General features: G+C 40.9%; 1 protein-coding gene and 1 pseudogene across 1 annotated transcript; one reads left to right on the top strand and one right to left on the bottom strand.

The window, feature by feature from the left end:
- Nucleotides 1-6,036: 6,036 nt before the first annotated feature.
- On the bottom strand, nt 6,037-12,172 carry LOC112964529 (annotated as a pseudogene).
- A 2,412-nt stretch (nt 12,173-14,584) lies between these two features.
- On the top strand, nt 14,585-19,976 carry GZMA (granzyme A). Its single transcript, XM_026062728.1, has 5 exons — nt 14,585-14,647; nt 15,374-15,518; nt 17,231-17,369; nt 18,103-18,375; nt 19,154-19,976. Exons 1-5 carry the CDS (start codon nt 14,587-14,589, stop codon nt 19,325-19,327), a joined length of 792 nt encoding a protein of 263 aa, XP_025918513.1. The 5' UTR covers nt 14,585-14,586; the 3' UTR covers nt 19,328-19,976.
- The last annotated feature ends 4,621 nt before the right edge of the window (nt 19,977-24,597 follow it).

The raw sequence follows: 24,597 nt of genomic DNA, 5'->3' as shown, positions 1-24,597 counted from the left end.
TTGCCCAAAAGGAAGGTTACTTTTACAGATTGCTGGACAGGCGGGTGGTGCTGTAGCCAGAAGACGAAACAAAGACTTTGACTAGGAGCTGTGGGTGCAATCCGTGCTCCAAACATACCGCTGCTCTTTCAGGAAACAACATCACCACGTTTGCTGACAGTAGATAATACCACCCTCTGCACTGAGAACTAGAAGTTCTTTAAAAAAAAGAAAAGATTCCCGCATTGAACATCCAGTGCATTAGACGTACAGCCAAAACAAATACAAAACATCGGTCACTACTGCCAGACAGCAAACTGCCCAGAGGCGAGGTTGCAGGACGCGCTCTAAGGACTAAGCTGACTTGCACCCGCGACCCTGCACCGGGCACGAACGCGAGCTGCCAGCCCCCTCTGTCGGATGGAGCGCCGCTGGCCGCCCGGCAGCGCCGCGCCTCCGCATCAGGCCATACATCCTATGCCAGGGCCATACGCTGCGCCAGCGCGCGTCCTGGTTAGCCTGCGGGGCTGCCCTCTACACCCAGGTGTCACTGGGTGACAGTACGGCAGACTCCTCCGCACGTACCCCGTAAGAAATGTCACTTACCTGCAAGACCTCAGCAAAACCAGAAATAGTCACAAACGTTGGACCAAGGAGTAAACTCAGCAGAGACCAGGCTGCAAAGTGCGAGCTTGGGTGGGAGCCTGGCCCTGGCGAAGGCCAGCAGTCTCCCGGGGGCAGGACTCCTTTAATCCACTGAGAAATTCCTAGTAAAAGTAAAGACGGACGGCAAAGGGAAGCTGGTCTGATATGAGAAGCCGGTATTTGGAAACTGGGAAGTAATGTGAAAGGGGACACCTCACAGGCACCCAGAGATCAGTGCTGAGGCGTGACAGGTTAAAAGAGACGAGACGAGGCTTCTCGCACAGAAGGCACCTGGGATCACGAATGCCGTGCTGCTAGGAGCTGAAACCTGGAGGGAGCCCCACTGCAAGGTGCTGAACATAAGCTCCCCTCAGTTTTGTAAGGAGAAAGCTTTTCTAGCTGAATTTTATTAGGCTCTGTGGGTGTCTGTTGTTGTACAGCTGTTTTAGGTACCTGGAGTCACTTTCTACAGCTTTGCTGTTTCCAGCTCAGTTCTGAGGATTGGCCTGGCTTGTGGTTTCAACAGTGAATGACACAACTGGTCACCTCATTCAGCCAACACTAACCCTTTCCTGGCACTTTGTTTACCCTCTACTGCATAACCAGTCATCCATCCATATGTACTTTTGTGGTTGTTAAGAAAATACAGAATTGCAGGGAATTTTCCAGTCCTGGTCAGCAAGGAGATAGCCCAGCTGCAAAACTCCCACCACTCTACCTGGCCCAGCTGCATTTGTCACGCTTGCCACCCAGAGGGGCTGATGGACAAGCACTCTCTCAGGACACTGTGATTTGAGTTATAATCACAAGGRGGAGGTTTATCACCTCAGGTTCTCTTGGGTAGGTTTACTGCCTTCCAAACTTTTATGCATTTATATTCAGTGTCAAGAACCAGACTGAGGGATATTGGTGAATGTGCAGCTGCTGAGCTATTGGATGCAGGTACTGCTGGAGGTGAACATTTAGCCTTCGGCCTGTTAGCCAAATATCTGGGCACTGATCTCTCCAGGCACTTGCATGCAATCAGAGCATGCTGGCATTTCTCTGTGTTACAAAAGCAATCTGCTTATTATGAACAAGATGAGGTCTGATATTATGTATACACAGCTATGTGTGAGTGTGTCTGCATATAAGACACAGGCGTACACGTGCTACCAGCCTCCAGTCCCTCACACAGCAGCCCACAGGGAATGTAAATTGATAAAGCTATGGAGACTTGGCTCTCTAGGGCAGGCCGTAGCAACTTGTCACACGTGTAGCCCAGTTTCAGCCCCAAAATGCCAGACTCAAGTAGGTAGCCAAAGTATGCTGTAGACTATAGTATAACAATATCCCTTGTAGTGTAGTTATCCTTCTATGCTATATTGAGTTATCCTATGCATTCCCACAGCAGCCACTTAAAAAGATTTCTCAGATCATGATGTTCCTGATTGTGCGCCCTGTGAGCACAGCCAGAGCAAAACAGTTTGCAAGAAGTCTCTCTGTGACTATTACCCTTTCCAATGTCTTTTAAAGCAAGTTCTCTATTTCTGCTGGCTTCCCTCCACTGCCTCAGAGCTTAGTACAGTTTTGCCATATATTTTGCCACAGCCGGGCCGGGGCAGGGCTGTGGTGGGACTGGAGCCCAGCACCGCTGCGGCRGCGTGGGGCAGGGACTGATGGCCCCAGGCTGGGCTGAAATGGGACCTAGGGCTGAGCAGAGGGGAGGCCCCGGGGGGGCAGGGACAGCAAAGGCTGGGGTGCCCGCAGGGCCCCGACAATTAAGGCCTTCCTCCTGCTACATCCCCCATAGAAGAAAAGGTGGTGTAAATGAAGTGAAGACATTACAGGAGAGAACACACACTTAAATCCCGACATGGTATGTAAACTGGAATTAACCTGCTGGGTTATGGTTTCCAGACTAGCTCACTCATTATTGCCCATCAACAGCAGTGAGACGCAGCACTTGCTCAGTATGGACAAAGTGAGTGAATTCTTCTCCTTGAAGAGATTAAATACCAATGTTATTGGGCTACAGGCTGTGAAAAGTCTCTTGTTGCCAGAAACCAGAGCTGTAATTAGCAGCTGTGATTAGCAGTTTAACAAACCTTATTACACTGAACCTGAAGGCAATGAGAGTTCACCATGACTCTCAGATTAATCTTCAGTGAAACAACCACTCGGCTGGATAAAATGCTGTCCAAATGCAGCAGAATGCCACATGGAAGCAGTGAGAACAGGTCTTTCTGCAGAGTGTGAGCCCCTGAAAGCTGAAAACCTACAATCATATATTGTGGGAAAGAAATTCCCCTTTCATTTCCCCTGGCAAGGTGGCCAGAAGCTGTGGAACAGCTCTCCCTGTGATGGGAATATCTATCACCTCCAAAAAGCCTTATAAATTCCCAGCTTGCCTCCAGACCACTTCTCATGTATCACTCACTACTTATGTGTTTACCTGGCTTTAATTTTGGTTGTGTGGTATCCACTCAAAGCTGGTCATGAAAGTTAGGAGAAGCAATGCGTGCTGAAGAGCACTTTCGTGAGCTTAGGAGGTGCAACATGAGAAAGCAAAGGAACAAATTGGAACAGCTTTGTCAATTTGCTAGAATAAAAACTCTAGGCAAAATAAAACCTGTTGTATTGCTCTCAGTTAGTTTAAATAAGTGGAATTTCAGAGATCCTCAGAGACATTTCATATCTGGCATTTAAGTGACCATGATTCCTGAAGACCAAGGATTACTAGAATTGGAGAGTATATACATATAAAATCTCCAAGAGGCTACAGCTATGAATTACACAACAGGAAATATTTTATCTGATGTGGTACTTTTAAGAACTGCCTTGCTGTATTCCAAGTATAAGGTGAGATTAAAATATTCAAAGCTGACTACACTCAGAGCAATAGCAGAACCATAGCATTTTTGTGGAAGTGGAAATGGTAAGTGCCCTGACAAAAGCTTTACAGAATCACAGAATAATTTAAGGACTCTGACAGTCATCCAGTCCAACCACCTGCTCAAAGCTAGCCTAACTTCAAAGTCAGATCAGGCTGCTCAGAGCTTGTCCAGTTGAGTTTTGAGTATCTCCAAGGATGGAGATTCCACACAACACATTATCACACATGATCATGAAGTCCCAGGGCATAACTATCCTCATTGTGAAAAACATCTTCCTTTTATCTATATGGAATTTCCCATGTTGCCACTTGTGATCAAACCTCTTTTCAGTGAATTATTTTCTGAGTATCTAAATTCCTCTTGCAGACTCCAACATATACTGTACTAGACCCAAGAAAGGATATGAAGAATCGAGATGGTACAAATTCAAAAGGGTAAACTAAAAACCCCTGTTGATCTGTTGCCTCAGGGACCTAAATGCCATGCACATCTTCCTTTTTCTTGTAATTTCTTTCCCCCGCTGATTATCTTATTCTTTGGTACAAAATGGCACAGCATTAAGCAGAAGTCCCTGACCTAGACTAGTGTATAGGCTGATGCTTCATGCTGTCCCAGCGGAGATTCGGGGTCCCCCAGGGAATGGCAGTGAGGTGTCCTGACTCAGGGTGGTTGCTCCAAGCAGCTGGTGGGCACCTCCATTGCTGCTGTGAGAGAAGTGGGCTGGGTTCAGCCATTCGTGCTCCTGGCACCCTCCGCTCAGGAGAKGGCTCTGGGCTGCTTGGCTAAAATGGATGGAGACCACTCCCCAAACCTTTCAGCAAGGCACCCACTTCTTCAGGAAGGGCAGGATTTCACACGCAGCCCACTGCTCGGCAGTCCCCATTGACTAGCCCTAGGGAGCTCCACATTTAGCACAGCCGGCGTTCACATCCTTCACTGAAGTGCCCAGCTCTTTCTGCACTCTGTACGAGCGTATCCACTGCCCGGCACAAACCCCTCACTTCCACTCCCAGACTGCCAAAAAGATAGGCACTGTAATGCCTAAGCGTGTAAGTTCTTTATACAACCTACCCAGTGTTCTTCACTTTCCATCTTAAATTACTAGAGATTATGTTGCTCCGCAAAAAATAGTGTCCTACCCCCATAGTAGGCAAGTAAGTATGATACCTTTGCTGTCATTTGCCTTGCAAAAGTAAAAGGGACTAATTTCTGTTTGCAACATCCTTTGAGATCTCTAGCTGAAAAGTGTTAACAGCAGTACATTATACTTTGCACTTTTAAATACAGTCTGCATGGTTTTCCCAATTTTTCCCAATCTCTATGTCCCAGCCAGTTCTCATTAGCATCTTTTAAGATCTTTCCATGACCTTCAATGAGAATTGGATCAAGCCCTCCATAACGTATATAGCCAGGTTTGATTATACCATGACAAATTACCAACCTACCTCTGTGATTTCCATTTGCTCCTTTCTCTGCATAACCTTTATGAGCTGCTTGCTGATCAGTAATCAAGGACAGTACAATGACGTATTAGAATTATTTAGTTTATTGCCAAATTCAGGCCCCTGTGACTTCCCAGACTTTACAGTATTCAATACATTAATACAATAACCAAAGGACCACAGAAGCCCTGCAGATAGTCAGTTCTAAACTGCTGGCAAACAAAGGGAAAATTCTGAAGATGATAACGCGAACACACCCAGCTAACCACAGGCTTATTCAGAAACACAGCAGGCTCCTCTGTTATTAGAAGTCTGACCCAAAGCCCACTGAAATCAATAGTAAAATATCTGTTTGTTTTGATAGATGTTAGATAAGCACTGTATTAGAGAAGCATAAGTACTTTCATTACAGTGAATATTTATGCTCTTTCAACAGATGCACATTGGAAGGGTGACATCATGAACCAAACTGTGAGAAGAGATGATTTTGCTGGTTTGATCATGTAACTAAGAATCAGGGAAAATAACCTTTAAGTAAAAGAGAAATTATTTTTTTTCTCTTATTTAACAGAAAATTAATTGGAGAAGTGTTTACCTGCTTTTTTTTTAATTCTCTGTAAATTATTTTAGTAAAATTAAATACTTTGTTATGCAAATTGAAATATTTGGATTTGAAAAAATGCCAAAATGAAATATTTGAACAATTAAAGCATTTTTCCTAGTTATTCTCATTCAGCAGACATCTCATTCACTATCTCATTCACAATGAATGTGAAACTTAATTTTTCTGTGAGTACACATTCAAAAATGTTGCCTCATCCCAGGCACAATGAATAAAGTGAGCAGTCCCTTTCCATCATACTAAAAAGTAGGGTGAAATCCAATACAAACTGTATTATCTAAGAGGCAGTTTCCTACTAAAAATGAGTAAACATTACCTGTACAAAGGGAAGTATTTTGAACTGACCTCATAAAGCTGTGGTGTTCTTTGTAAAGGTTCAGAGTTGATGGGTATTTGTGAAGGTAGCTCACCAAAACAGCATCATCTAATTCTACTACACAGCACAGTATTTATTAAAACTGTCATGCCTGTCTCATGGATCTCTATTAAGGGAAATTACTTCTTTTATTCAGGCAAGATATTTTTCAGTCAGTCGTGTATAAACTCCAGGCATCTTTCTTTTTCCACATCCTTTTCCAAAGCAAACAATCCCACTGTATCGACTGGCACAGATTAATGGCCCACCTGAGTCTCCCTAAAACACGAAATAGAAAGAACACCTATCAGTGTCTGTTTGTTGCTCTCAAGATGACCATGCAGTGCCCTCCACAATGCATAGACATGTCTGGAAACGTTTCTGACCTGTTCCGACCTATAAATTGGATCAGTTGACATAAGTCACTTCACAGGATTTGGTAAGGTGTAAATAGAGGCTGCCTGAGACATCCTTTGATATAAAGTGTTGTAGAAAAGCATAGTACTATAATAACTCTATTTCAAAGGGTATTTTTTTATTGTTGGCATAAATTGATTCTCACTTCTTTAGCAATTGGCCCTTCTGGATGAGGCATAGAAGACATCAAAGGAAAAATTAAAACAGCACTTCTGACGACACAGCTAACTTCCTACTATTCACACGTGGATACCCGGAAAGGATCAGATGATTCAGATGCCAGAAGTTCTAATTTCTTTCCATTAACTACAAGTAGAGCTTAAGGAGACCAGCTTAGCTGAAGACAAGTACCTGAAGTTAGGTGAGATAACCCCAGACCCAAATTCCCATGCTCTAGATATTGTTTGGTAGATTGACTTAATTTCTCAAAGTTTTAACACTTCTTTTTACACAGCAATAAAGTCTCTTCTAAATGTAGTTAGAAACCCCTTGAGTCTGGTCAGCCTCAGAAGTATCTAGTGCTGCTTTGTTCCTAGTGAAAAAGGAACCGTTGTTAAAAAAACATCACCTCCTCTTCATAACTTTGCTTCTCACCTCGCAAGCATCTTTCTTTGCAAATATGTTTTTGCCTCCAGCACTTAACATGTTGCTGGTTATTTTCATGTGTTTTTTGTACTTGATCTTGCAGCTTCTTCTGTCAACGATTGTAACAATTGTTTCTTGAAGACATGGTGGTGGTTTTCCTGAAGATGTAACTCCCCAGCCAGCCACCTTGCACTTTCTGCCAGGTTTGATATCTTCACCAGAGTCTGGCAAAGGCAAAAGTTGTACATGTTTATTCAGATTTGCAGTATCATTCAGCTGGGGAAAAAAAAGAGGGAAAAATGCTGTCTGATTCAGAATATGAAGGAAATGAAGAAAAGTCTGATCACTAATTTCAACTGGCATTTAGTCTCTTTTTACCAATACTTTCCTTTCTAATAAATCACTTTTCAATATTTAGGAATTGATTCTGAGCTAAAGTACACCTCTGCAAATCCAGAAGAATTTTCTTGATGTCAGTATAGCAATTCCATATCTACAGCAGCAATAGGGAATTCAAAGCCCAGCTTCCCATTGATTACAGTAGGAAATTATAAACCTACCCAGGAGTTAGGCTGTTGAATCTATGTCCTATTYGGGAATGTAACTTGCTAGTCAAGTTTTTTGTTGAACCTGGATTCTGGTCCTTAACTAACACACAGAAAAGTCCCAAACCACAGTGTAATGTACCCAGTAACAAAGATGAAAAGGAAGAGCTATGAACAATCAGACATGACAGCAGAGACATAAACTGGGGAAAATGAGGTCTCGAACTCTTCAGACTGCCGAGTTTTTTTGTTCTAAGAGATTCAAACTGCCTGGAATTATCCAAACTGTGTTCTGTTGGCCTTTACCTGACAGATTCAACCTTCATCAGAGGACAGTTTAAGCCTGTAAATAAAAATATAGCAAAAGCACTAACACATATCCTCAATACACTTGGTAAGGGCTCACAGCTACTGAACAGACAGTTGCTGTTTTGCACACAAACACTGCACCATGATTCATTTCACAAGGAGTTATACATTTTGCTGGATGGTTGTCAGTTAAATGGTTCTAGCTTTATAGCTTTTGAGAGGCAATACAACAAATCATGTGTTTATCCAACAAATCCTTGTGCTTTTAATATCTCCAATGCTGTTGGGCATTTTTAATGATGAAAAGTTTATGTGCAAGACATGCCCCAAATCACTTAGCACTCCATTAGAGCAGAGCTCCAGTCATTCAGGTGAGTTCTGGGGCTAAAGCTATCCCTGTTTCTGTATCAAATCCAGACAAAGGATTTTATGGTATCCTTGTGATCCTGAAACAGGGTTTTAACTTTCTAGCCTAGAAATAGCACTTCCTACTGATCCATTTTGCTATAGTGTTCATACTGGTCAAATAACCTGGTGCTCCTGATAAGCTGGGCATGGCCACAGAAAAAATCAGTGAAATGAACTGGTCTGCCTTTGCCCTGAAGCAGATGGAAAGTGCTCGCTAACGTATGGAGGAAGAAGCTTCCCATGTTTTGACAGTGGTGAGTCACTGGGGCACTCATGTCTATAAATGCCCCAGCTAGTTCCAGAAAGGGACATTGACGGAAGAGTGTGTTTGGGGGTTTCAGAGGGGTTGCTGCAATGAGCGGGTTAAAGGGAGTTACAGAGCACAGAATGGACATGAAATGTCATCCCTGCTTAGAGTGCCAGTGACCCTTTAACCTTATCTAGATTAGCACAACCAAAAGCAGAGCGTTCTGTGGCATTGTTAAGCTATCAAAACAATGTACTCTTTGATATCCAAGAACAGCCAAAACGATCATCAGCAAAATTCCTTCTGTAATAATATAACAGCAGTTAACACAATACCTTGAGGAGCATTATATCATTTTCCTTGGAAGACCTGTTAAACTGGGGATTAGGAAAGTAGCACAAAACCTTAAATACCTGTTGTTCTTTTTCAGCTATGGATGCTTGATGGCTCCAAGAACAACTCTAATTTCTGATTTTCTTTATCTGCAATTTAAAGAAAGTCCAGGAAGAGAAGGTCACTACTGGAACTGAGCAACATCTCYGAAGATAATCAAAAATCATGTAACGTAAAACTCACAATTTCATTTTTCGGCAATGTGATTTAAAAATAGGAAAGATATTGTTCAGTTTGATGTTTTCACATAAGCTTATATTTTCCTGTACAAAGTAACATTTCTTTAATGTAAATCTCATTTGGTGAAATAATAGTGTAATAGCTGACCCTTCGGTGATTACAGAGTCATGGATTAATTTTAAAGAAAAAGTCTGCTGGCTTTATAGGGAGAGTCCCTTGCACAAGGATTGCTGGTACTGATGCCTTTACATAATCTTTTCATGGACTTCAGTGGATATACAACCTAATACTGCAAAGGACTGTCACATGCCTGACTAATAGCATACAGGTTGTCTTACTGACATCAATGGGATGTTAACACACACATCAATACTCATGCTCAACATTATGCATATAGGAAGTGCCCTGCTAAAGGGAACACCATTAATATTAATAAGAGTTTTGTCCTTAACTAAATACAGGATTCAGCCCATCAAGGAAGAAGAACAGACATTGCCTAGCTCAAGACACCCCTATAGTGAATATTACAAAGGGAGACTGTCAAAGTCCAGAGTTACATGTCCAATTCCTGCCAATAGACTGTAAGAGTTAAGTAATTCATTAAACCTCCCTTTCCCCCAAGCTCCCTGAATATCATCAGAAATGTATTCATTAGTTTGTCTTTCTTCATTTTGTCATGCTCAATGTAATGCAGTCCAGTAAGAAGACACTGCCAGAAAACATACTGATGGTTTCCTGTGCTTCATCTTGAGACCTCAGATTCATGACACACAGGACAACTTATTCAATTCAAAATGAAGACTTTATCAGTCCTCACCCCCCCCCCCAAAAAAGAGTTGATTTCTTCATTTCAGTTATGTGTCTCACTAAAAGACACAATCTGTTCATTCGTATGTGAATTTTTGCTTGTGAAAATGGACTGTACAGATTGTACTGGAGCCTAAAAATTTCTCTTTTCATCCACAGAGGAGGTTTTCAGAGCTACAGTGATACAAGAGTCACAGAACTCCATCCCCAGGACTCTTTCATGTACCATCCCTTTTTTTCTCCCTTTCTCTGTTTTCAGCTTAGCCTTAATACACCTCTTAGATACCTAAGCTTTGACCTGGAAGAGTTACCACATCCTTGCCCTCTCCAGTACAGGTCTCCTTCAGTGTGTGCTGAGGTTGTGGTTCTAATTATTTTTACACTGCAAACACTTGTCTGCCTGCAATATGTAGAGCATTAGACTGCTGACTTTAATTTAGCTTGCTCAGGAATCCACAGAGACCACCAAATTCAGGTTGAAGGCCAAGTAATCACACAGGCACACATCTGTCATAGTATAATTTGATGACTTGGGAAAATTGTTTTGTTCTGCTGGACATCCCCCAAAGGTATAACTGCCAGATTTGCAGAAAGCTGAGGCAATCAGCCACTGCATATATGCAGAACCATGGAAAAAAAACCACTGCCACCTCATCCAGGTCTCCAACAGGTTGGTTGCAGGCCACACAGAGGTTAACACCACTGGATTCATGCTATTTTGTCTGAAATAAAAATGGTTTCAAAAGTGGTTATGGACACTAGTTCAAGAAAGGTTATATGCGCTGCAATTGCACCTCCTAATAGTGCTCCCAATAGCATAGGGGTGGGTAGGTTTTGCAGGGACAGCGTCACACAGCTGAAGAGAAGATGACCAGACAGACACTGTTTTGGTTTACCACTCAAGGTCAGCCCAAACTGATTTCCTTGTTAGAAAACCAAACCAGTGACCAGAGCTGCCGTCCTCTCCATGACGCTGGAGACAACCACTGCCCTTCCCACTGGTCACTGAATAGCTCTCAAATCTGAGTTTTTACAATCATAACTGACCCTGGAATCTCTGACCCATTGACTGAAAAGATGAGAGACTCCAGTTCCTGTCAAAAAATCCCTTAATTCCAAAGAGGAAGATTTGGATTTTGTTTTGTAAATGTCCAAAAAGGTACATGTTAGATGTGAATATTTCTACTTTTACAAAAAAGGCAAATACACCTGATTCAGCAGCAGAAGTGTTACAGTTAGTTTTACTTAAAAGAAGACAAAAGGAGCCACGTCCTCCTCCTTTCAGGGTGGAGGAAGGCTGGCCCAGCTGCCCACACTGTGTTTAAGGATGTCAGGTTTGCACAAGCATCTTGTAATTGGTTTTGGTCTGCTGTTTTCTTTTAGTTACTCAAAATACAGAAAAATAATTGGAAAACCTAAAATATGATTTAGAGAACATTTTAGCTAAGAGGCAGGAATTTTATTTCCTGACATGAACAGTAGATGTCCCCCTTACCCTGAGCCAGCTGTTCAGCATCCCTGTTGGGGGATATCTCACTGGGGGAAGGGGTGCTTGGTGCTCAAATTTGACTCACCAACCAGACAAGACTACTTGTCCTAATCCCAGCTCTGCCATTCAGTTTTTGTGAGCCCAGACAGATTGCTTAAATCGAGGGGTGGGGCAGAAAATGGTGCTTCTATCTAATTTCTGTCTAATAACTTCATCTCTCAGGATATTTTGAGGCTTAGTTCCAGGCACACAGGTAAAATTTTCTGAAGTTAATTGTGATATATCTCCTTCTCCAAGATACTGCTGTTTCAGATAAATAAATAAGGAACAGTCTTTCATCAGCATGTTCTGTATCCTGTAACACTGGCAGGATCTAACTGTACACAACGCAGACCAGTAGTTTACAAAACAACTTAAAGCAGAATGACAAGTTCTTAGATTAGTTAGTGAGAAAATTGCTGATTTAATCAATTCTTAAAAAATCAACATCCAGCTTGCTTTACTTGCTGGTTTGCACATTATGCCCCACCTCAACAAAGAGTTAAAGTTGCCACAGTATAAAAAACTTCACAAATAACACTTACTTACAGTGCACTGCTGTCAAAACCCATTTATTTGCAAGAAGAGCTCCTCCACACACAGTTAAATGGTCTTTCTGGGTAAGAGCCATAAAAGGCCAGGAATGGGGAAGCACAGGGTGTCCCCCAGTAACGTCAGTGCAGCCATCTGAAATACAACAGAAGCTATGTTATTTGCATATTATCCAGGAAAAGCAGGAATCTGGAACTTTTTATCCTATGAGGGCTACTTACTTCTTAGGGGTAGGATAACTGTGACAAGAGCGAGCAGGAGAGCGAGCAGGTGGCTTGTCATAGCTGTTGCTGTTCACTGATGAGAACACAGGCTGTAAATTACGATACACTCTTTTCTGTGGAATGTCCCCTACAGGAAGTGGTGGTGGGCAGTTTTTATGAATAGCTCCTTCTTTTGAATTTTCCCTTTACATCATTATATTGTAAAACCTGAACTGCAGCTCAATTTCTCTAAAACCAGCCCATTTCTTGAATCTCCAGCATGTGTCAGGATGCAGTACTTTAAGTCTACCAGGAATTTCAGCAGTTCTTCATACAATGCTTACATTAGAAGACAAGTGCCTAAGAAAATTCCTAAGCATTAAAGTGTACAGCAGTCACTCCCAAACCATGGACCAAGGTGCATGGGCAGCCAGCAAATCCCCTGCAGAATTACACTGCCCAGGTAGCGTTTTCATTTAAAAGATTGATGAGGATTCACACATGAAGTTTATGAGAGCCATTGGGAACTGGCAGGAATCTGTTGTCTGATAAGTTTAGGAATGCCTGACGCAAAAGACAAGCTATACGCAGGGAGAGCCATTTTTATTTTCTTTGCAATAACTTTTGAGGGTGCAGGATTCAGATGCAGAAACCCACAGAGTGTGCAAGTTTCAAATGCAAATAAAATATCTAACTAACTAGTGATCACAAGTAAAAGATAAAAAAGACACAGCAGTGGGAGAGACATTTCTGTATTGCTAACCTCTGTGTCTGTACCCGTCTTCTGCTTGCCTTGCTGGTAAACCACTACAAAAAAACAGCATGACCTTTGTGTGAAGAACTTAGAAAGCCTGCTATCATCTTAAATATCTTTAGAAAGAATCATAAATGTAATCCTCCCAATACATCCAGCTTTCATTTTTATTCGAGAATTAGAGAACAGCAGCTCTCCAGATTGTTGAAGGATATTATAGCATTGAAATGCTTATTTGTATGGCACAGAATCTTATTAGTTATAATCCAGTTGGAAACAGGTGAAACCTTCACATTTCATCTCTCACGTCTTTTAGAATTGACCAGCTCGTAAAAGAGCCAGGACTAGTTACCTCAAAATCATTCTCCATCCTCCAGCTAATCCTTTTCCTGGGATTATTCACACACTGAAGTTTATCTCTACATATCAGTGCTTTGCTCCACAGGGTCCTAAAGGCATAACATGATCAAGCTTTCCATGGTTTTTGCCCCTGCTAAGTGGCTGGCTTACAAAGCTGTGTAAAACCAAGTGCTAATAAAAGACAAGATGAACAGCAGACTCACGTTCTGAACAGGCAGAAGAAGGCCTGTGTTTCCGGAGCATACTGTCTAATAGTGTATTCTTTCTGTCAAATGCATGCAACTTTGTAGAAGTGACACTGATTCACTAAAACACTTTGAGGAATCTCTGAGTTAACTAAATCTACTTGCATTCCTATGCTAATATATTTTTCTGTGATATCACACAGTAAAAAGGTGAAAATAAGGCAGTAACTTTGATATGGTAAAACTGCCTTTTAAAAAATCATAAAGTCAGACCGACACCTGTTTACAAGTGATAAACCAAAGAGCAGTACCTATGCCCCTTGGTGGCATTGTGTTCAGCCGAACACCGAAAAAAAGAATGCCAGCAGTGCTAGAAACTGCTGACAGTCATGAGAGATTTGTAGGTAATGACAAGAAAACTGAAGCAAAATGAAAAGCTTGGTGTGACTTGGGGTGCATGGAGCTGTCACCACATCAGAAATGACAATGTCTCTGATGGGCCACAGCAGTCAGAAAGAGCTCTGCTATCTCTGAATATAGCCCCACAYTTACCTTCTTCTTCCGATTTAAGCCAGTGGAGATCCAACTAACAGGGTCAGCAGAGCCCTGAGAGTGATTCAGCTCACCTAAACAGATCCCGAGCAGTTGATCCACTGACTCTCTCTGCAGAATCCCTTGACTATATTGACTAGACAGACTTCAGTGATTATGTGCAAGCTTAAACTATGGACACTAGGGCAGGTGAGCTGGGGCTGGCTGATGTGCCATTGGACTGATGAGAAACTTGTACCCTCTAGGATCTGGAGGCCGTGCAGATTACCCTGGGGTTTCTAAAATGGAATTAAACATCCTTATGTGGGCAACTGAAACAAGATTAAAATTACATGAGCTGAGTCCTACCGTGTAATCAGACATGTAGTGGTTGCAAGGTTAGGTGGCTCACCCCAGTGCTCACAGGAGGCTAATGCTATGTAGAGAACCTGGGGGGGGCGCGGGGAAGAGATCCTATCTTCACACCACAACATAAAATGCAATTTCTCACTAACACCTCTGCTGTGAGCTAGGTTGTGGAGGAGGTTTTCTTGTTTCACAATTAGAAATGTCAAATATCCTTAAGAGGAAAAAAAAAAAACCACATCCTTTTCATTTAGATATATATTAAACAGTGAATAGGGGAGAACCCAGACAGAGATCATGGGGACTTTCTTCACTTTGTCCACCTCCTTTGCTGTCATTCTCCTGGTAATTCCTGGAGGTAAGTAAGTGCCCCATTTGATTCTTTTGCTGGTAAATGGTAATGTGCAGAGTCAGAGTTAAGTAGAAATGTATCAGCATAAAGAAGGCACTCACTATTACTGTTGGAGTTCTTAGAGTTCTTATTATTAGCTCTTTTGCACTCATTGTATGTGTTTAGCCTTTTCATACAGATAAAAAAAAATCTGAATGGATTTAATTAAAGCTGCACAGAGAGCAGAGTTCAGAGGAGTTAACACAATCATTATCTGATTCATATCTCCAGACATACACATGTATTAATCTCTTGCTTTTTCTGTTTTTCTCAAAAACATGTTCATTTAATATGACTTACACTATATAGCCCCATTTCCAGGAGTGCACATAGGACACATATCGCACAGTGTTTATCTGGTGGCAGATCGGGAGCTTCTTAGTCACAATGAAAGCTGAGAAATTAACCATGGCAGTGAGGTTCAGGAAAAGAAATCTGTGCAAGAACAATAATACTCTGGTGTTTTTTTGTCAAAGTTCACACCACTAATCTAATTTTTGTCCTACTGAAACATACAGAAGTAGTAATGCTGAGCAATATTAAGTCTACCCTGAAGACTAGCATTGCGGCATATGTACATACTTGTGTGTCTATATACTTTATAATTACATTATTTTTTTTTCTAAGAGTCTTAAGTTTCTTACAGTATTCATTAGCCCTGTTGCGTGTATTGTGACTTATTCTTATTTTCAGGTTTGTGTGTGGATATCATTGGAGGAGATGAAGTAACACCTCACTCAAAACCATTTATGGCTCTAATTAAAGGAAAAAATGGACCAGTTTGCGGAGGAGCTTTGATCGAGCCAAACTGGGTGTTAACAGCTGCCCACTGTGATACGTAAGTTCTCAATTTGATTCGGAGATGCCCTTAGTGAGTATCTGCCATCTCTCTTCAAGAAGGAAAGTTAATATCCCTGGTGGTTTTGTGCATTTAGCATGAGCATGATTATGTTCTGATTACTGTGTTTCAAGATTTATGTTGACAGCTGTGATCTGGTGATTAAGAAATACTATAACAAGGTGTACCGATCTTCAGTGTTTCTGAAGAGGTATTTTGCAAGCTTCTATCTGCATGCAAGCACAGACTAGCAACACTGAAGTAGTGAATTTAGGGTAAAGATTTATGCCTGTTTTCTCAGTCAGTCAAGTACGCTTGACCAAACAGAGGACTGGTCAGTCTAGCTGCTCAGAAAACAGAATCAAATTCTTGTCATTTTATTCCATAAAAGATATGCCTTTCACTGTAGAATGAGACAGCATGCAGATATAAAGGAGAAAAAATCCTCCAGATAGATGACAGATGTTCAGAGACCCCGACTTGACAGAATAACTATATGTTAGCTTGTCAGCCAGCCTTTCTTCYTCCCGTCTGACTCAAGATGCAAACGGCTGTTTGGCCCAGAAGACTCTTCCCCAGCAAGGCGAGACGTGAGGTTTGAATCATACGTCCCACCCGCTGTCCTTGCAGGGAGGGAGGCCTGGAGCTGCTGCTGAGCCAGACCTCACACAGGCTCTGTCAACAGCCTTCCCGGGCCCAGTGAATCACCGGACTCTACAGACCGCAGAGAAACGTATCAATTCCTCCTGTCACCATCCGAACAGGGGATATACCAGACCTACTACAAAGAGGGCATAGGGCTCAAAAGCCGTAAGATTAACACAAGGCAAAGAATGATGCTTTTTGAGACCTCAGTTAAGAGAAAATACAAWAATAATCAACCTAATGACACTCAGTCAACAGTTAGACAGAGCTTAACAGCTGAAAGAAAAAGACTGACCATTTCCTCAGGGTTTTGCCTGTTGCAGTAAGAGGCAATTAAAAAAAGTGCCATCCTATACACCTGCTCAAAAAATATCCTCCCATTCAGTTGTAGTGTACRTTTTTCTCACAGAAACAGCCACATCTGTGGTCTGATATAAAGGTGCATCTTGCTTGACCAAAGAGGGCAGACTCCCGGTTTCTATACCAGAGCGCCCCAGCAGGCACAACTCTCTCACCTCTTCAGTATCTAGTAAGTATGTGAAGCTGCAGAACAACTGAGAGGAAGTAAGTGAGATGCATCTCATGTGGACTCAGAAAATGGTGTTGAAAACTACATCAGGTGTTAGGGCAAAGCAAAGGCACAATTCGGTCCAGTCGTGATCATTTCTGACCTAACAGTGCTGTGAGCTCTTCTGCTAAGCTTCCAGTACAAATGGCAGAGGGACACACTTGGTGAGATCACTGCCATCAGCAAAGCTGATGCAGCCACTATCCATTCGGTTCCCAAATGGAACCAAAGGGGTCAGTTCAGAGTCAAGCGCTTGAGCCTTGTCTGTGCTCCTGGGAAGGTGAAAATAGAACAACACAAATCTTGATTCACTGACTCAATTTGTTTAACTATTTGTGAAAACATGGTAAAGTTGTATATTTCTCTAACATACTGTTGCTTTTCAGGCATGAAGCAAGAGGCCCTGTAGCAAGTGGTCATTATAGCACCACATTTAACAGCAAGGAATTACAGACTCAGAGCAAGTGACTCCTATTAACCATATTGTCTTTCTTCTCAGGAAAAAAAGCAACGTTATTCTTGGAGCTCATTCATGGGCAAAAAAAGAGAGACAACAACAACGTTTTCAGATTGCAAAACGAATTCCCTACCCGTGCTACTGTCCTAATACTAAGGAAAACGATTTAATGCTGCTGCAGGTATAAACTTAGTTAGACACCACTTAAGGAGTATGCATCTTCTATGATGTACCACTTTCTTCCTCCTTATGAGGAAAGGAGATGAGTCAAGGGAATTTCTGGAGACTTTACTTCCTGGGTGACATAGTCTGGTCTGCAAATCTAGCCCAATGTGAATTGGGGACTAAGGCATTCAAACTACTATTCCTGTAATGCATACCAAAGCTAAAAATATAAAAATTCTGGAGCTTGGCCAACATATGTCTGCCTCTGCCTTTTCAATGAAATAATAAAGATTGTTCACAGAAAGTTGCATATTTCACATATTAAAATAAGCTGGCTAAGAACTCCAATGTTCTGTCTGAAAAACAGTTTTAATAAAAAATTTATGATTTCTCCCATTCTCAGCTTTGCCAGCTACAGTGATTGCTGCTATTTTGTCCTAGCTAAAAGGCTCAGATTCACTCTTTTTAGGGTCCGAATAGTATAAGAGCCAGAGAAGAGAAGCAGGGCTTTTTTTAAGAGCTAACATTTCGGCAGACACTGAATGGGGTTTCATGGGACAAAGGACACTCATTTCCCTAATTCCATCGTTACCTCATTGATTAGACAAATCCTGCTACAAACAATTGAAGTATCTCAAAAGGATTGCAATAATCCTTCACTACCTTGATGGAAAAGATCCAGTGATTAACATTGCAGGGGTCTCTATTAATCTTATCTCCATAATAACTATTTTCCATATCTTCCACAGCTTAAAAAAAGAGCAAAACTTAATAAAGCTGTGGATGTCATTCAGTTGCCTAACTCAGGTGTTGATCCCAAACCAGAAACAAGTTGTACAGTAGCAGGATGGGGACAAACTCAGAATAAACAGAAAAAGGCTTCCTCTACACTAAGGGCAGTCAACGTCACCATCATCAATAGAAGAATATGCAACGATTGGAAGCATTATAATGGCAGCCCTAATATAACAGAGAATATGATATGCGCTGGGTCTAAGACAGGAGGAAAGGACTCATGTTTTGTAAGTATATTTACTGGTTGTATCCACCTAGAGAATACTAAAACTAAAATATAAAACACTAGCTTTTACAGTCTTCTAACTTCTGCCCATCTTCAGTTCAATAAAGAATTTACTAAAAATGAGTGAATTTAGCAAAGGTTTGTTTATCAAAGCCTTGAAATCAAAGCTTCAAACTGATAAATTCACCTTCGCAGACTTTAGATTTTGTGTTTTTATCCAAGCATGGCAGATGATAGCTATTCTCTTCCTCCACAAAACGATGCTTAATAGAAAAATCTCCACAAAATAACTTATTCTTAATAGGCCCACTCTCAAGCAACTAAATTGAACAGAGGAACTTCTCTGGTGTCAGAGGGCTTTGAAACGTTTTTTTGATAAAAACCATTTTCACTGGGCACCAAGTCAAATAAATAACTGTGAAAGAATAACAACACTTTAAAAGATTTAAATACTGAATTAATGAAGTTACAAAAAAGGTACAAATTTCCAGAAACTTTCTGTCTTTCAAGAGGAAAGTTTCCTTTTTTTTTCATATTCAGAAACACTATATAACTATTCCTTAGCAGTGACCTAGATTTAGTTCACATAACTCATATGTCAAAGATCAGATTTAAGTCTTTTTCTTTCAGCTAGTGAAAAACTTACCTTTTAAGGAGAAAAAAAACAATACCACTRTCTACATTTTTGCTTCTTCCTTTTCCTTCCGGAACAAGATTTAAGCAAGAGAAGGATTTTTAAGCTTTGGTAAATTTCAATGACTTTTTTTTCCTTTTTCCAGGGGGATTCAGGTGGACCTTTAATATGCAATAATGTGATGGTAGGCATCACTTCTTTTGGAAAGGCCAAAAAGTGCGGTGTTGTTGACGGCCCTGGTATCTACACTCGACTCACAAAACAGTATGTTCTGTGGATAAGAAAAACCATAGGGGGAGATTTACAGACTGGATTTTGACCAGCCAATTTCCTACTTYGTGCTTGTGTAACAAAACCTTGTTTTGCAATATACATTATAAAATAGCTTTATGATAGTGGTAAAAGAGGTATTCCCACGCTGAGCTTTAGCAGCTTTATTTCTTCAGGGATGAAACTGCAAGTCTGCTTTCAGAGCAGACGTGACCTGAACAGGGCCAGGATAGAGCACCCTACATTAACAGCATTTGCAGTTTATACTCTCAAGCATGGAGTCATTAGACAGGTATTTGTGACTCAGGCTTCTGACATTCTTGTGCTGAACATTTAAACCGAGCTCTACATGGATGAATATTTCTGACCAAGAACCTACTCCAGCTGTTTGGGTCCTGACTGCATGTTGAGTATATACTGCACTCTTCTGTATCTAGATTTCTGCAAACAACCCTGAAAATAAATGAGGTGCCAGGTACATCTCTAGATACCTGAAAAACTCGGTAGTTTCTCTGCAGCAGAACTCCTGATTTTACAGGTGGAGGGAACTGGTAAGCTTTAGGAAATGAAGTCTCAGCAACTGGACCGTTTGGACAGCTTGATTGTGACACAATAAGTGTGTATTTTCTAACTTTCATGCATTTGAAACCTCTGTCTTTCACCCTTTAATGTACTTTGCATTTAATAAAGAAATGGCAATAAAATCTACTGCCTGAAGTTGTCAATTTACATGAAATGCCCAGCCTCTTGCAGTGCAGGTATTCTGTGTACAGTCTGTATACAGTGTATACAGTAACATGTATACATGCTTTGGATGTGCTATATGTTACAGACTGCACCAAGATCAGCAAGATTATATTAAAAAAATCAGCTGAAAACCCTGTTAGCAAAGCAAAAAAATTTTTTTTTATTTCATGGCTCCATTACCACTAGTTAGCTGGATTTCATTGACAGACACGCAGTGAAATTTTTAAGTGTTTCAACAACCACTTTTCAAACAGCAAACAAACCTATCATGAAAAATATTTCTCCACCTGTCCATATTAACAATCTTGGGCATCTTTAATGCCATGAGTGCCTCAAAAAGGGCTTGGTTTTATTTTGTGTTGCTTTGGGGTTTTTTACTTAGGAGGAGGAGTTAGCTAACAGAAAGCAGAGGACATTCAAAGGATGGAGAAATCTGGTACCTGATTTTAATTAAAAAGCCATTGCTCAGTTCATAATGAGCAACTAAATATCACTTACAAACACAACATGGGAAAATACATATTAAAACTTATTTACACATCTGTCTCCACCTGATATCTTGTTGAGACAAAACAGAAGTTTCATCATAAGAGGAATATTGAGGGGTGAGGAGGGGGAGAGGGTCTAAGCTACAACAATCTTTACTGAAAGTTTTGAAGCTGAAGTTCTTTCATGTTTTCTATAACAAATGTTACACAGGCAGAACTTGCAACATTCCTTTTCCGCACTGCTAAGGTGTAGTTTGCATGTTTGTTCTATGACTGATGGGCTGTAAAAAGGGCCACACACAAATACAGAAGCAAAGAAATAGAAAAGAAAGAAGGATTCTTAGCCAAATGCATTTGCATCAGTGAAACTGAGAGCAAAATTTGGCCCACTGACTGATTCTGACACCCAAAGTGGTGACTTTGATTCTGTCTTTATATACTCAGGGAATAGGAAAGAGAAGTCCAAACATTTTCTATTTGATTTATCATGAAAACTGCTGCACCACTGCTTAGAAAAGAACTGATTCTAAAAGTTCACAGAAAATAGAAAATCCTTATTACTCGAATGCAATATAGCTGATCTTCAAGACAACTTATCATCTAGGGCTATTTCTCTCTCTCCACAGGCTAGTCTTACATCATCACTCTCCTGTTTGCCCATCTTTTGCATTGTCTTGCTTTTATCCTGCTATAGCATTTTCTTTATCTTATTTCTTCCTCTTTGCTCTGCTTCTTCCCCTTGCCTGGAAGTCACTGGCAGCATCCTTGTCAGGGGAAAATCCTGCTTGAAAGCCTATGATCCATTTTTTCTCCATTTTGACCCAAGTGTTGCAGAACCTTAGAGATCAGGAAAGCGAGGATCTGACTAAGCAAAAGCCCACAGTGCATCAAATGTGCAAGGCAGAAGTAAAGTAGAGAGCCTTCCTCCTCTAGCTTGAAATTTAGAATCTATCCCAAACCAGCATAAAAACTTTTTTTTTTACCTGAATGTTATTTGGTGAATTGTGCAAAATCAGTCAGGTTCTTAGCGGAACTGGACATAACATGATAAACGTAACATTCAAGCCTCTGTCATCTTTGCCAGTGGTGGAAATCTGTGGGAAAAGCAGTAGGAGCAAGAGCAAGGAGATTGGAACAGAGCTCCAAATTTCTCTCATCAAGAGGCCTGAACCCAATCCCAATAGAGCTCCACCACTACAGGATGAAGCCCATGCAATATTTACTGGTTAAGAAAAATGTTATGATCAGCCAGTGACATTCTGATATCCAGAATGCAACAATTTCTGCTCACTGAGAGCTTACGGGACAGCTGAGCACCCTGTGAAAAGGTATAAACTGTGTTGCACAGACTGATGCTAGGTAGATAATGTGACATCAAGTGGCAGCAAAACCGAGGAGAGTCTGCTAGAGACTGTTCAGTGCATTGTATGTGCAGAAACAAAAGAATTCCCTCATCCGAGTTTCTTTAATCCATTTAATTGCATAACAGTCAGACAACCACTTCGTCATACTGGTGAGCCTAGAAACATACATTCCCAGCATTGGCAATTCAAGGTTTTCCTCTTGTAAAAATGATTTTTGTCCTGAAGTTTTGGATTCCATATGCACTGTAAAGTGTTCCAACTTGAACAGGACAGTGGGCATTATGGTGTAGGTTTGGGCAATTTAAATTCTGCTTATGCCCTGTGTCACCTCTGGAGACTCAGCCATTAGCAGAGACGAGGTATGGGCCTCAGGTGCAGAACAAGCTGACCTCTCAGAAATGCGTTCTGATCTCTGTCTCAGTCCGTGCCCGAACCATATGCCAGCCATGCAACAGGCAATGAGATAAAAATAAGACATATTCTATAGGGAGGAGTCAAGATTTCACATTTTTCCCTAGAGTTTGTACGTTAAGACCTCTGCACAGGCAAAATGAGGTGGCTATGCAAGAACAATGATCTGCTTTCAGCAACTGCACACTATACTTGCAAGTATTCGGTAAGATCCTGCAACACATTAGCAGTGCAGATCCACGCTGCCCAGCAAGTCCTCAATTCCTATTCCAGACAGATAGATATTGGCCATGTTAAAGAGACTGACAGTAAAGGAAAAGCTAGAAAAGCTAGTACATCTACAAAAAACACTTCAGTATATGTTTACTTTGAATCCAGATTAGTCACAGGCTGAAATTTAAATATATGCTTAAATGCTTTCTCAGAACGGAGACACAGGCATAGACTAGAGCTCCTGTTCAAATGCTTACAAAAGATTGTCATTTTAACAATGGGCTTTTGTCTAGTTCCACTGAAATCAGCAACTTCTCCCACTTTAAGTACTGTGTTAGAATACTTTGGGGGCCAATATAGCCTGACCATTCAATAATGAATGAGCATAATTAGGTGTAAGTAGTCAGCACTCCTCAGTCCAAAAGAAATGTGTGTTCTTATTTCGATAGCTAAACATCAAGCAAAATATGCTTAGCTTCATACTGACTAGCTCTTTCCCCATGACATTCCCCTATCCTACTCCATATTAAACATCTGTTCCTGTATTTGGTAAACTGAGCATTTAGGTAACTTCTACGGAAAGAGAGGGAGAGTTGAGGGAGAACCACAGAAATCTGTATGAGTAAAGATATGAATTCCATTACTATTTTCCCTTTAGAAAGAGAAAAAAAATTAACATTTTTTTAAACTTCTAAAGTATTTAAAACACTATTTGCATATTTAAGTCAGATTCTAAATGTTTGATAAAATCAGTTGCAACAAACATGCTATTATTAGAGTATACGTATGTAGAAGTTATTTTCCATTCTTAGATATCAGCTTCTTCATAGTCGTGTCTATCTTTTCTACCTTGTTTTACATAAGACCACAAGAAATGACCACAGAAACTAGCAGCTTAGCAGCATATTTACTGTAAATTAACAACTTGTTGGGTACTTGGGAAATCTGAGAAAACATGAGTGGTCTCAGCCTTTCAGACCTAACGTTAGTGATCACCTGATTTATGAACAGCAGAAGATGAGGTTTTAAAAACGATGAGAGCCAAAGACATCACATTTTCACATTCATTTCCAGAAATGCTTGTGCCTCCCTTAATGTTGCCTATCTCTTTTCAAGCATTTGATCATAACTTAATTTTCCACTGGCTGACACTGATCTACTCCCCTAATCCCCCATACTTCCCCAGGTCAGTTATAGGAAATATTCTAAATACATTTCAAACAGAAAAAAGAAAGAAATTCAAGCAACATGAGTTTCTGAGCTCACAGGGCTTTTAATATACAAATGCAAGACTGAATCCTTACCCAGTGCCTCTCCTCCAATGGTGAAAGCAAAGCTCCAAAGATGTCTGTGGATAGAGCATGCTTTGAACAGCACTACTGAGTTGCATCTGAACAGCATCTGAAGATGAATCCCGACAGCCTTACTTAGTTGTTGACAGCGTACAGGTCTTACTCAGACAAACTCCCATTGAAGTCCAAGGGGTTTGGCCCTTGTGAGCACTAAATAAAATTCATAAAGAGTGCCAGCTGCCAGGTTTGCTGACACCCAGAATTAAACTGGTACCCATATAGGATAAATGAACTAACTGTTGTGTTTGACCCAAAGAATGCCTCTTTGACTCTGCTTATCAGGCTTATTAACCAGTTGATTACATAATTACACGCAGTAACAGAATTACTACACATGTATTTATATTTTCAAGTATCTATCACACACGATAAGTGAGTTTAAGGAAACAATTCAAAATACAGTACAAGACAGTTTTCTAATAAACCCAGTTCTCATTGCTGCTATGAAGACAATAAAAAATTCCCAAGAAATTATTTATCTTTAGTTAGAGTTATGTATTTAGGCTGGGTCTCAAGAAATATTTAGACAGATTCTCTTTTGCACTATGATCTATGTGATGTATAGAATGATCCGGTCCCCTGGGCTGGTCTCTGCTGGTCCTAGCCCTTGAATGATTCAAGGTTACTTACATGAGGAGCATGTGTGTTTCCCAGTGGAGATGCTAAGATGATGTAAAACTACTTACAAAAACCATAGCTAAAAGCAGGACCTAAGACTTTATGCTGGCACTTGACATAGGGTGG

Source organism: Apteryx rowi, unplaced genomic scaffold (assembly GCF_003343035.1).
Source record: "Apteryx rowi isolate R43461 unplaced genomic scaffold, aptRow1 scaffold_192, whole genome shotgun sequence".
NCBI classification, from domain to species: Eukaryota; Metazoa; Chordata; class Aves; order Apterygiformes; family Apterygidae; genus Apteryx; species Apteryx rowi.
This window is presented reverse-complemented; position numbering and strand designations above follow the sequence as displayed.